Source organism: Empidonax traillii, unplaced genomic scaffold (genome assembly GCF_003031625.1).
Source record: "Empidonax traillii isolate 1590-97213 ecotype Southwest subspecies unplaced genomic scaffold, ASM303162v1 scaffold155:size2260171, whole genome shotgun sequence".
Lineage (NCBI taxonomy): Eukaryota > Metazoa > Chordata > Aves > Passeriformes > Tyrannidae > Empidonax > Empidonax traillii.
The window spans coordinates 651,203-664,200 of record NW_020955348.1 but is presented as its reverse complement, the minus strand read 5'-3'; the positions used below and the strand labels follow the sequence as shown (position 1 = coordinate 664,200).

Genomic DNA, 12,998 nt, shown 5'->3' with positions numbered 1-12,998 from the left:
GGTAGTGATAGAACAGGGAGGCAACAGTTTTAAATTAGAAGAGGAGATATTTAGATTAGATGTTGGGGAAAATTCTCTGCTTAGAGGGCTATAAGGCACTGGAACAGGATGCCCAGAGAATTTGTAGATGCCCCATCCCTGGAAGTGTTCAAGGCCAGGTGCAACTGGGCTCTGGGCAACCTGGTCTAATGGGTGACATTCCTACTCATGATGGGGGGTTGGAACTAGACAATTTTTAAGGTCCCTTCCAACCCAAACCATGCTGTGATTCCAGCCTGTGGATTCCTGTGGGCTGTGGATGGTGCTGATGTGCCCTCCGGAGGAGAGCAGTCGCTGAGCTGTTCAGCAGGATTCAGTGCTCCTACTGCAGTATTCCCTGGGATGAACAGACTGAGAAAGGGTTGAAACCCATGTGCATGAAAGGCTGGCAGGATGGTGAGAGAAGGCAGCACAAAGGGCTGCAACTTGTGGAGGGGCTGGTTTTGGAGGGGGGTGGTGGTGAATGTGGAGGGACTACACATAGGGGAACAGGGAGTGCACCAGGGCCAGTGTTTGGAGGCTGTAACAGGAGTTGTGTTGAATTTTGGGGTGGGAGCTCCTGTGGGACTGCAGGAGGGTGAGTGGGCTGTGCAAAGGGTGGGAGTCTGCTGCTCAGAGCAGCACTGGTATTCCCCTGGGGACAGCAGCCCTGGAGACTTCTGCACTGCTCTCACTCCCCCTTCCTAGAGAGAACATGCAACTTGCTGTAATTTTCTCTTATCTTCTCAGAAAACGAGGTGAATTCCCTGAAATAACTTCCAACCCTCCTTGGAATGTGTTCAAATGTGCTTTTCTCTGTTTCCTTACTTAGTTCTGTCGTTGTGGTGAAATGCTCCCTAGGCCGTATGAGGCTGCTTGGAGGCTTCACCCTAAAGTTGAGTACTGAGTGTTGGGTTTATCCTTGACCCAATACTTTAACAAATTTGGCTTTATTTTTTAAGTTTTCCCCGGTTGCTTTCTTCCCTATCTCTGTTTCTTGGGAAAACAAACCAACAACAACAAAAAAAAACCTCCTAAATTTTTCAACGCTGAGTATTGCAAAGGAGGCCTCTCATCTGCACCTCGTTTTTTTCCCCCACAGTCTGTGGTAGCTGCTAATTCACATTTGGTTAAGCAATTAATCAGGATATAAATAATACATATCATGTTATCAGAAAACTGCATGCCAGTGCTATGGAGGCAGGCACTTTCGGCCCCGGTGGGGAGGGCTTGCCTTCTGTGCTCTGCAGCCCCCTAAGTCCAATTAAGGTGCATCCTTGATGAGATTCCAGCCGTTCCTTGGCTGGATAAATAGTTGCTCTGATGCAGAGAGGGGGGCCAAAGCATGTGAAGATAAAGGGGGGTTTACTGTTCAAACAGCTGCAGTGAGCACTGGCGCCCAAACATTCCCCTCCTCCCCTTGTGCGTGGGCTGGAGCTGGAGCAGCAGGACCGAAGGGACAGTGCAGGCACCAATGGCAGCTTGTGGGAGACCTGTGAGTCTGCTGGATCCTGGGCACACTCCATAGCATGTCCTTTGCCTTCTGCCTTAGTCCTGTAAAGGTCTTTTCTCCTGAAGGCATGTCAACTGCTGATAAACAAAACCTTGGAGAGCGTCACAAGTGTAGAAACCTGCTTTACCTTCCTGTTCCCCTTTGCTACAGCTCTCCCAGCCTCCCGTGTGAGCCCAGGGAATGGTGTCTTTGGTATTTCTTGTTTCAAGGATGGTGTTTATTTAAGCTGCAGTAACAAGCACTAAAGTGGCTGGCAGGAGGAGTAAATGTTGCTGTGACAGTTGGGGTGGAGATTTGGAAAAGGCACTTCAAGTTACAAAACAAGTATAAAAGCCATTAAGAAAAAAATGAGCAAGAAAACCAAATCCAGAGTCAACAGACTCTGGAGGCCACCAGATTTCAACTCTTGTCTTTCACATTCACAGCTGTGTATTTGCCCTATAGCAGGGCAGTAAGAGCAGGAATAATTGAGTTTGGGATAAACTGGGCTTTGCAGTGGGATTTCAAAAGCTACCTGCAGTATGCTTGAATATCCAAGGCTGCCGAATGGTCCTGAAGCTCTGTCCCTGGTGTTCCTGTAGGTGCTTGTAACATTGACATTCTTTTCCAGATGTAAACTCTGGGAGTTTCCCTTACTGTGGTCTCTCCTGCTGTAATCTCTGGTTCAGCAGAACTGCAACTGAAGCAGTGCAATAACATGTGGGATGTTGTTTCTCAGGTGCTGGAGCAAGATGTGGTTCTCCAGTCTATTGACCGAGCAATTGAGGCTGTGCACAATGCCGCCATGAAAAATGGGGGAAAATACAACCTGGAGCAGAGGGATGTCCTCCAGTAAGTATGATGGGCACCTGGGAGAGCTGGTGAATGGAGGGTGGTCAGTGTGTGATGCTTATGTGATTCTATCCTTGGGGGTCAAGCTGGACATCATTGGTTTGAGCCCCTGTGCTGCAAAGTGACTGCTCCACTCTGAGCTTCCCAGCTGCCAACTGCTGCTGCTCCTCTTGACAACCGTGTCCAGCAAAGCAGAACTTTGGCCTTGCCCCTCTATCCCTGTGAATGCCAAGAAGAGGGAACTCTCAGCTGCATTGTAGGCTTGGAGGAGAAATCGGAAACCTTTCTGGCTGCATTTTCTCTGCTCTACCAGCCAAGAATTGTAGGGGTTGTTGGCATGTGGCAGAAGGTCCTTAATATGTTCTCAAATAATTGCTTGTGGGGAGGATTTTTGTTTTTCTCTGACACCTCACACTCTGTGCTGAGGCACGCTGGTTTAATCTCAGTTGAACAGCGTTTCTAAAGTGCAGGCAATTTCTGAAGCTTGCGATGCAATATGTGACTCTCCCCCGAGGAAGAGGCATTTTTCTCCAGCGAACTGATGAATAAATTATGGGCTCTTGCAAAGCCTCTTCCTTCCTCCCCCAGAAGTGCTTCCTTAGTTGTTAATGAAACTGGAGTTGGTGTTCAGAGTAATGTAGCCCATTCTGGTATATATAACCCAAATGCAATAAATCAGTTAAAAATACCATTTAAATGTTGCAGCATGGTTGCTCCCTTGAGCTTTGCTCTTCCTGATGTCATCATTCTGTTTCAGAAAGCTGATCCATCACCGGAAGGAGACTGTGTCCCGCAAAAGCCACTCTCCCACCCCGCAGGGGACGGTTATGACACAGTCCTCCAGCGACCACCACCTGGATGTGGCACGGCAGCCCAACGGCGTGTGCCGGACGGGGTACGAGCGACACCACAGTCTTCCAAACACCGAGTTTGAGGAGGAGGATGAAGGTCTCTACCAGGTAACAGTGGCTGGATGCTTTGTAGGCTCCTCCTTTGGTGGTGCAACGTTGCTTGTCCTGTTGAATAAAATGCCTTTGCAGCTTCAGTCACAAATCGAGCGTTTGTGCTGCTTGCCTGCGATTACTGCAGTGTAAAGTGGTGGTGTCTCTGTGTAAGAAATCTGGAACAGACCCTCTGCCATTTGGAATCCTTGAGGGTCCATGGTTTTATAGTAACATGTAAGATCTACTCTATATGGTGTGACTGTCTCTTGGCAACTTTTTAAAAGGATTGCAGGCTCCCTGGAGAATACTTTGAAAAGCAATTTTGACGTGAGCAGCAGAACTCCCTCCAAGTACTGAGCTCTGCTTCATTTTCCCCTTGTTATGTCTGCACAACAAAGATCATTGGTCCTTAAGCATTTTATCTGCTGTGGCTGTCTATTTATACTACTCAAAACAAAAAAAAAACCACCAACCCCCCAAAGATCCCTCTTTGTCTGAGCATTGCTTGTCATGATGAATTAAAGTTGTCATGATAAATTGCAGGAAATACGATTTAGAGCAGGTTTTTTTTTATCTTGGTGACACGGAGTTCCAAGGTTACTGTGTGGCGCCAGCGAGGCTTCAAAGTAGCAGCCCAGGACGGATGTAGTGGTTGTTGGGGATGAAGGATGTAGCCGATTTCACTGTGTAGGTGTAGCTGCATGTTAGGGCTAAAGGCGCCAAGCAAGGATGAGCACGGAGGTATTTCTTTTCTCCTACAGATGAACATGTGCACTGTAGTTTTTCTTCATCTCTCTGGGCTGAGTGTTTGGAGGCAGTGTGTTTATAAGGCACTGATATGCTGTCACTCCTAGCAGATGAGGCTTGTTTTACACTTGAAGAACTGTGAGTCTGTGGAGATGAGAGGTAGCTCTGGCTCACGCAGAACACATCAATTGCTACAAACCCCATTTTTCTCCTTGGTATTCTTTTTTTGTTCCTGGGCAGCCAAACCAGCTCTATTCCCAAGCCTGTACATTATGGGCTGAGTGAATGGGGCACCTTACATCCCATTCTCCATGCTGATTCCCTGTCTTTATTTGTCTTTGGTTTGGTTGATTGTCAGAAAAGGAGGAAGGCAAATTCCTTGGCTGACAAAGATTTGTTTCTGCCTGGGTGGCAGTGAGGGTGCAGTCGAAGGACTTCCAGCTTAGCCCTGTGCTGAAAGGGCTTCTTGAGATTTTAACAGCTCAGTTGACAGATTTCTTGTGTGCTTTGAAAATACAAAGTGGAGGAAGCAGCACTGCCTTCTTCCACTGGTTATGCAGCAGCCTAAGAGGAGACTTACTGCAATCCAAACTTTGTAATCAACTCTGGAGAAGCAGAGGTCTGGCATGTGCTTTTCACTGCTTGGGATTTTCAGGTGTGTTCAATGTTTGCATCTGAAAAGCAAAACTCGAGGTGCAAATTTCCTCTCAATAGCTTTGCTCCCAGGGCTGAACTGGCTGAAGTATGTGGTGATGGCAATGGTGCTGCGCCTCTCTTCAGCTCCTCCACAATTAGCATAAGGTGGGAGGCTGGGGCAGTTTCATACCAGCTGTCAAGGGAGGAGGCTGGGCTCTCACAGTATTTTAGTCAGTCTGCTGTGTTTGTGCATGCTCAGTGAGTTTGTGATGCTCATCTCAGAAACCTTTGCTGCAGACCAGGGTGTCTGGCTTGGCAGAGTTTGCCTGGAGGAGGTGGTGGGTGGGAGATTGTTCATTTGGTTTATTGTTTTGTTATTTTGTTTAAAGGTTCCTGCTGTAATAGCATTGTTCCCAGGAGTTGAAGGAGTGAGGGGTGGTGTTCTCTGCCTGCCTGGCTGGGGAGGGAACGGGAGTGTTATGGTTGAGTCAGCTCTTGTCTTGAGCAGTGCAGGGAGCAGAGCCTCTGCTAGCAGCCTCTGCAAAATGGAAAGGGGGAGGAAGCAGATGTGTGAAATCTGCAGATTTAGGGAAGTTCACATCCTCCTTGTAGAGGCCTGGGGAAAGGGAGTATACAACATGAGTATGGTTACATCCCTCTAGATCCTTGGTAAGGTCCCTCATCTTCTCCCCTCTGAACAGGTGGGATTGAACTGCAGGGACTCCTGCATGGTCACCTTCCACACAGCAGCTGCACAGGGAATATTTTCTCACCTTACCTTGGGAGGGTTGGTGTTGTACATCCTCCTCTTGGCCCCAGGCAGTGGCTGGGATGTGGAGTGAAGGCTGGGGCTGGCCATCAGTTACTCTTCATGACTCCTGACCCTGTGGCACTTCCCAGCCCGAGCAGGCGTTGGGGAAATTCATGTGATATTTCACATTCCCATCACAGCTGCTTGGACTGTGGTGTGTGGCCATCTAAGTGGGGCTGGCCAGCCTGAGGTAGCGTTAGCTGTACATCATTTAATTTAAGCACTAGCCTGTAATAACTGCGTTAAACTCGCGTGGTAAATTTGGAAGAGCTAGTGAAGCCATGGAAATACTCCAGAATGACCCAACCCTAGCTATCTACAAATAACGTCATGCATCTGCTCTAAGCTCCGAGCCTGCCTGTCTGTTAAATCCCGTGCCATGTCAAGCAGCTCTGACTCGTGCTGTCAGCTCCATCCTCTGCAGAGAGGGCTCTGCTTTTAGCACAGCTGAGCTTTCTGCATTTGGGACCAGCCTGCCAACCCTGCGATGCAGAGACCCCTCCTGTTTGGCCTCTCTCAGCTGTGCAGTCTCTTTTTGGACTGACACGGATCATTTTTGAAGCTGTATGCAAGTATCATATAGCACTGCACCCAGAGAACAATGTGGGGCGGATTGACAAGAGCAGAGAGCTCAGGCTGGGAGTCTGCAGCCGTGTCTCGTGCTAATCCACCAGCTGAAGGCACTCGTAAAGAAGCAACTTCAGTGATATAGTAAAAGGTTGGATGTATTTGTTGTTGGGTGGGAAAAAGGGACCAAGAGATGCCTTTTAAAAAGGTCTTTATGCAAATTGCTGCATCTTCATTTGTCTGATAGAGTCCAGTCATGGGCTGTGAGCACCTGTATTGTCAGCTTTTGGCATTGAGTCTTGAACATTTGAGGTGGCTCCTGAAGTGTCTTACTTTTGCTCCCATTTCAGAGGAGGTTTCTGCCCTTCCTGAATCCGGGGGAAAATAGTACATTTTTCATTCTCCTTGTACTGAGCTATCTAAGATAGAGACCTTTTCAGGAACCTGTCTCAAGTTTTCACTGTGGGGTGGCACTGTGCCCTATGTGGAGTTCCAGGCCTATTCAGTAATTACAAGCCACAGAAAAACTTCTCATCCAGAGCTAAACAAATCTAGAAAATTCACTCTTGTGATGGACTAAATTTTGCTACAGATTCCAACTGGCTTCAGCCTGGGTTACCTGAGACATTGAGGCCATCACCTCTTTTCCCTTCCTGCGCTGCCCTGCATGGTTTTGCTGCAGACAGTGATTGTAATATCCCATAAAAACAGAGGCATGTTTCAGGCAGCAGGCTCTGAATTGCACAAGTCCTAAGAGGTCCCAAACCAGTCTCCTGGCCCTGAGCTGTTGGGCTGTGGGGACTGGAGTATCGATGGAGTGTGCTCCCACCTGTCTTGGCTGCTGTGTTCAGTGACTGTTCAGAGTTTAACCCTGAGGCTGCACCTCACCAGAGTAATTCCGGGTGAAAGTGGTGTCACTGATTGTGGTGTTTAGATCTGACAGGAAAAGATGAGTGTAGGAATCTGGATCTGAGGTTTGTGTGCTGCTGCCTTGGCATTCCTAGAAGAGACTTACAGGAGAAACCCTAGATGCAGAGAGTTAATACAACTCCCCGGCAAAAGCTTTTCCCAGCAGGTCTTGCTATAGGTAGTGTAGTATTGCACAGAGGGTCTATCCCTGTTTTCTCCCTGCATGAACAGAAGTAGCTCTGAGAGCATGGAAAAGGCATTTACATGTCTCCAGTCCTTGGCTTTGTCTTTCTGCAGGGGTATTTGTAGCTGATGTAATGGATCTCCCCAGAAGAGTGTGTAAATATGCACTCTGTTTGCAGCCTCTGTGGAGCTATTGAGGGTAATGTGGAGACACAGCGAGTGTGTGGGATTGCATTTGGAATAAAGGAGGAGTAAATGCTTGACAGGTCTACACGATGTATGTGCCGTGTGTTGCCGAACACAGCAATTAAACAAGGGCTGCTTTGCCTGTCACAGGGAGGGGATGAAGCCAGCTTGAGTCCTGCTTTGTTCTTCTAGAGAGCCGCCTATTAATATTTGTCCTCCTGAGAAAACTTCCCTGAATGATGAGGGAGATGTAAGGACAAATGTACACACGCATGCGAGAAGGAAGGTTTCATAACAGAGAATGTCTTTATTGTCAACCTCCTTTGATTGCTCTGAAATGTCTCCTTATAGATCCCACCACAGGCCCGGCGTGCTGCTCCTGTCACCCCCCCACCTCCGGAGAAGCGCAAGAATGCACAGATTGCTGCTCCCATTAAAAGTAAGGACAAACAGCTCTCCAGATCTCGGGCATGAAACAAACACTGGGCAATGTAACAGCCAGGGTGCCTGGATGCTTTTGCTTTGTGCTTAGAAGAGTATCCTAATTTATGTTGTAAGTTCCTATAGGGTTTATATCCTTATAAATATATATCTCTGTAAGATATATATATATAGCCTAAATTCCTGTAGGTTTTGATGTAATGGTCCTGAGCTGGTGGTCAGTGGTCCTTCAAGCCTTCTTTGATCTGGGGCAGTCTGGGCAGCCTGATGCTTGTGGATAGGTGCCAGGTACAGCATTCTCCTGCTCCTCTGTGTCTGTGGCCCTGGGAATCATGGTGCTCTCCAAGGAGCAAACTCTCTGCCTGCTCATGTGGCTGGTCTGGCCAGTGTTCAACCTCAGTGGTTCAAGATCCTTTTTCTCCCACAGACTCCATAGCCATCTCCCAATAAGGCAGAGGGAGTGTTCCCTTGCAGTGCAGAGTGTGATACTTCACCAGGGGAGCTCACTGGCTTTTAATACAGTCTCAAGTTTGGCTTTTAAATCCCACTCTGTCAGGCACTTTCTCTGTACACTGGTGGGATTTCCATAAAATCAGTGGCTGGTGCCTGTAGGGAGCAGTAATAATACCAGGGGCACAGCTGCCTGTGTGCTTCCAACAGGTAGAGGAGCAGCTAGTGAGGAGCACTTCATATCAGGACCACAGGGCAGGAATTTCTCCATTTTCAGTGTGGTTGGGCTGGCAGAGGCAGTGGTCATCCTGCAGAGTTGCTGCCAGCTTGCCCTAGTGCTCTCCTGTGCTGTGTTGGTGATGCCATTAGTGTGACACACAGCCCATCTCAAGCCCACTCATGTCCCCTTGCATGGAGCAGGGTAGAACTATTGACTTGCAGGTAGTTAATTGAGACCTGGGACTGGCACCAGCTTCCTTAATGGTACTTAATGGTATTGAGCCATTTTTCACTGTGGTAGTGGGAGTTTGCAAAGGTCAGCTTCCTTCAACTCATTATCTTGATTTAATGAAGCATGGTGGGAGCTGTGATTCATGAAGGTCCTCGATAAGGAGGAGGATCAAGAGGGATGCTGAACCCTTGTGGGAGTGAGGGGCCCAGTTTTTCTGCCTAGCCAGTGCTTGCCTTAGGGTGGAACAGTGGATGGAGTAGTGGAGGGCTCCCGGAACTGATGGAGCAGGAAGGGTTGGAATTGCCTGCAGAGGTGCAGCAAAGGCACTTAATGTCTGTCCCACTGCTCCTTCCATTGGTGTTGTGGGGAGTAATTGCCTTCCCTGAGAACTGGGCTCCCCATGGGGTGCAACTCCTTCTCTTTCAGCACTAACAAGCTCTTGTGAAGCTCTAGATAGCTCACTGTTTGCCCAAGCAACTGTTTTCAGTCAGGGAAGGACCCAGGTATGTTTCTGCCCTCTAGAAACTAACAGATAAGATTTACCAAAACTATATATTAGACCAGGTTCAAGGAAAGAAAAATATTCCTTGTAGTGGATTTTTTTTCCCTTGGAAAGTGGGACTCCCACTGCTAGAGCTAGTCAAATGTGGAGCTGGGGGGACAAATACAGTAGAGCAAATAATGTGAAGGCTTGTGAAAGCAGTGGGTGCTAGCAGGGCTGCAGGGCTCGTGATCAAATGTTGGAGAGTGCTGAAAGGGAGAGACTAGAGGTGTTGTCAGTCAAGTGTTTCCTTCACCGTCAATGCTAACCATGAAGTGCATGCAAAAGGGAGGTGCTGGCTGGTGTATGAAGCCTTTGGTGTCTTGCAATTCTGAGGCACCATCATTCAGAAGTCAGGGCTTAGCTCCTGAATGCAGAAAAAGGCCCTTGCTAAGCCAGGGGGGGAAATACTTCTGTCCCCTAGTCTTGTCCCTCCCTCCCTCCCTTCCCTTTCTAAAACACTAAGCCCTTTGAAGGGTATTCATCTCAATAGAGTAGCTTTCCCCTTTCTAAAGAGGTGATTGTGTGGGAATGCTCCAGAGAGAACTGGTACAATTTTTGCTTTGAGATAAGTGAGGCAGGAAGAGGAGTTAAACTGCTCTGGTCGCATGCACAATGAGCCTTTTAATGGACTGTGCTGTAGCAATTTGTTTTTTTCTCTCTTCCTTTGATGCTGTTGCTAAGGAATGTTTAATTGTTCCCTTTCAGATGCTGTTGAAATTATTCCTGGGTCAGCTTCTAGTGCCTCCTCTATAAGCACGACATCCCTGGATACCTTGTACACTGCTTCTTCTGTGTCAGAGACCATTCTCCCAACGGCCACCTCCAGTCCTGCCAACACTCCACCCCCTGTCCCGAGCAGGAGCGTCCACACCACGATCACGCGCAACTTGGACAGCGGCTCTGTGACCCATTCCCGTTACGGGACGTCCCCAAAGGATGGGGCCAGCAAGTCTCCCCAGTCCAAGCGCACTGCCCCGGCCCCGCCGGCCGAAGGGGGGACCCAGAGGTCCCACGCTGTGGATGGGGAGAAGACTTCTCAGGGGAAGAAAGCTGCTCCGGCCCCGCCAGCGAGCCTGGACGCCTTTAGCAACCTCTGCCTGGAGGACAAGAAGGCGGCCGCGGTGGAGCCGGTGCCACCAGAGCCCAGCGGCCTGGTGGCCTCCGTGCCCAAGACGATAGGTGCCGAACTGATCGAGCTGGTGCGCAGGAACACCCACCTCAGCTATGAGCTGTCCCGCGTGGCCATCGGCATCGTCATCGGCCACATCCAGACCTCCATCCCCGCCACCAGCAGCATCATGGAGCAGATTCTCATCTCTGTGGTGGAGAGTAAGGTAATGCCTGCGAGGCTGGGCTGGGGACTGCTGCAAACCAACTCCTGGCATTGAGGATGAGGTGGCGTGAGCTCAGTGAGCTCTTGATGTTTGGGATGAGAAATGCAGTGAGATCCCAAAGGAAAGGTGCTAAGGGGGGTAATTGTCTAGCCAAAGGAGCCAGGGTCTGAGTACCGGTAGAAGTGGAAAACAGGTGAGTTTATTCCCCACATGAGCTGCGGATGTATGACATAACCTTGAGTTTGGAGCAGGGGGTTAGAGGCAGAACCAGCCAAGGGGGCTCCTGGTGCTGGGAAGCACTGGTAGGCTTTGGTGGAAGGGTGGGTGTCATCTGAGATTGCAGTTTGGGGAGAGGGTGATGAGATGGACAGCAGTGAATTGAACCACCTGAGCACACCAATGGGAGATGACAACCTTTTGGGTCCCGGGGATGGCAATGGTGGCAAAGCAGCAATGGGAATGGATGCAGCAGGACTTGAGGCACACTGAAGAGCTCTGAAAGGAGTTGTTGACCTCTCATTCTGAAAGATCACAGATCTTTATGTGGCAGCATAAAATCAGAGAAAGAAATAAATAGTGACTTTTAAAAGAAGTATTTTCTGTTATAAACATGACAAATAGAAGCTGAGGAAGATGGAGCCTGCACCATAAGTGCTTCTGTGTAGAAACCTTTTATAAAATAATGAATTGTAGAAACTTATCCTATGGTGCTGCATGTCCTCTGTGTAGATTCAGCATGCCTATACATACTATAAATCTGCAGATTCTTGTCCCTTTGGATGATGGAGCACCCAAAATTTCCATATGTCTGGCCTGGTCTTTCATCACAGCAATGAAAACTGGTTTCCACAGAATGTGAACCTCTCTATTCTGTAACACATGCCTCAACCCTGCATTTTTTAAGGACTGCAGAAGAGTAGTTTTTCAGCCACTGAAGAGCACTGTCCTGAGCTTGGTCTAAATAAACTTTATGCCAAAATAATCCTATATTCCTCCTTCTTCTGCAACAGTCATTGAAATGGTGAAGTGCACCTGAGCAGCCGCCTGCTTTGGTTGGAGGGATAATAAATTTCAGCTCCCACTTGCTGAATGCAACCCTGAAGAGTAAGCTTCATATAAACATCTAAGATTGGAATTCCATTGCTAATAGCAAGATTATAATGAACAGTTCAGAGGCATTTGAATATGGAAAACTAATGACATTCAAATTCTAGATCAAATCATAATCTGGTTGACTGTCTGCACTGAATAGAGAGTCCTATAAGCAATCATCAAGTCTCTGTTTGTGGCCATAACTCAACAGTTAATTACTTCCTACTCCAATTACAATGCCCTGTCAATGTGTGATCTAGATTCAGCAAAAAAATTTAGCTGTTTCAAGCAAATGTTCCGGCTCTGACTTGAGTGCTGAGAAGTTCAGTTTTCTGTTACTTGGACCTTGTCCAAGAATTGAATATTATTTTTATTGTTAATACCTGTACTCAGGATACAATAAGCTTAATTCCATAAAAGTCATTTAGTGCCAGGTTTCTGCAGAGGGGATTTGAAAGCCTCAATTTCATGGCCATTGCTGCAGACCAGCCTAAAAAAGAGGGTAAGAAATTCTGATGCTGGTGCAGGGACAAGTATGGATCTACTCATATCTGGTTCAGTATTTGTAATCTAGGACATCTGTGGGACCTTGAAATGACCAGTAGTGTATGGAGACACAGCAGAAGGTCCTGTCCCATTTCATAATACCTCATCATACCTATCTTGAGCAGTACTGCTTTCAGGAGAGCCTAGGTGAGCTTGCAGAGTGGTCAAGTGTAAACGTTGTGGTTGTGCATTTTTCCTCAGTGTCCCACAAAGAGGATGTAGCTCTGTGATACGTGGGGGCCTGGTCCCAGGTAAGGTTGTTCACCTGGTGTAGAAGACCAGCTCTAGCAGTTGGAAGGGCAGTCGTGTGTACTTGTGGGGTGGCTGTACTGCCATAGCTTCACTGGTGTAGTTTAAGGGTACAAATTATTATCGTTGACTTTGCGTTGTTCGTTAAACCAAATCATTCCACAATCTCAAGGGTTTCTGTGTAGAATTGTTGCTGAGTCGTCAGTTCTAGGTCAAGGACTTTTTTTCTTTAATTTGTAACTTCTGAAATCTCTCTACTCCCCAGTCCATGCAAATATGTGGGCAATTCTCCTCTTGCATATTTTTCAAGGTTTTTTTTCTTCCACTCCCTAAAACAGAGCGAGATACCAGCTTTGATTTAAAGCTTTGGTTGGCTCTTAGTAGATACCGTACCTGCTTCAACCTTTTGTATCGTGTTCTTTAATTAGTTATATCCTTTCTATTCCTATTCCAGTCTTAATTTAAAGTCAGCTCAGTGGTTTACTAAATCAATTCCAGAATCCATTACCTCTCTTCTATCCCCAGTGCCTTCTGAAGGTTGACTGG

At 47.7% G+C, this 12,998-nt stretch overlaps 1 protein-coding gene across 2 annotated transcripts in view; it reads left to right on the top strand.

Moving 5' to 3' along the window:
- Positions 1–12,998, top strand: part of NCKIPSD (NCK interacting protein with SH3 domain) — a 49,886-nt gene that overhangs the window by 18,546 nt on the left and 18,342 nt on the right. For both annotated transcript variants that reach the window (XM_027884762.1, XM_027884763.1), the window contains exons 2-5: positions 2,250–2,362; positions 3,120–3,321; positions 7,697–7,784; positions 9,937–10,565. In XM_027884762.1, coding sequence (XP_027740563.1) covers positions 2,250–2,362; positions 3,120–3,321; positions 7,697–7,784; positions 9,937–10,565 — 1,032 coding nt within the window. The remainder of the gene's footprint in view (positions 1–2,249; positions 2,363–3,119; positions 3,322–7,696; positions 7,785–9,936; positions 10,566–12,998) is intronic.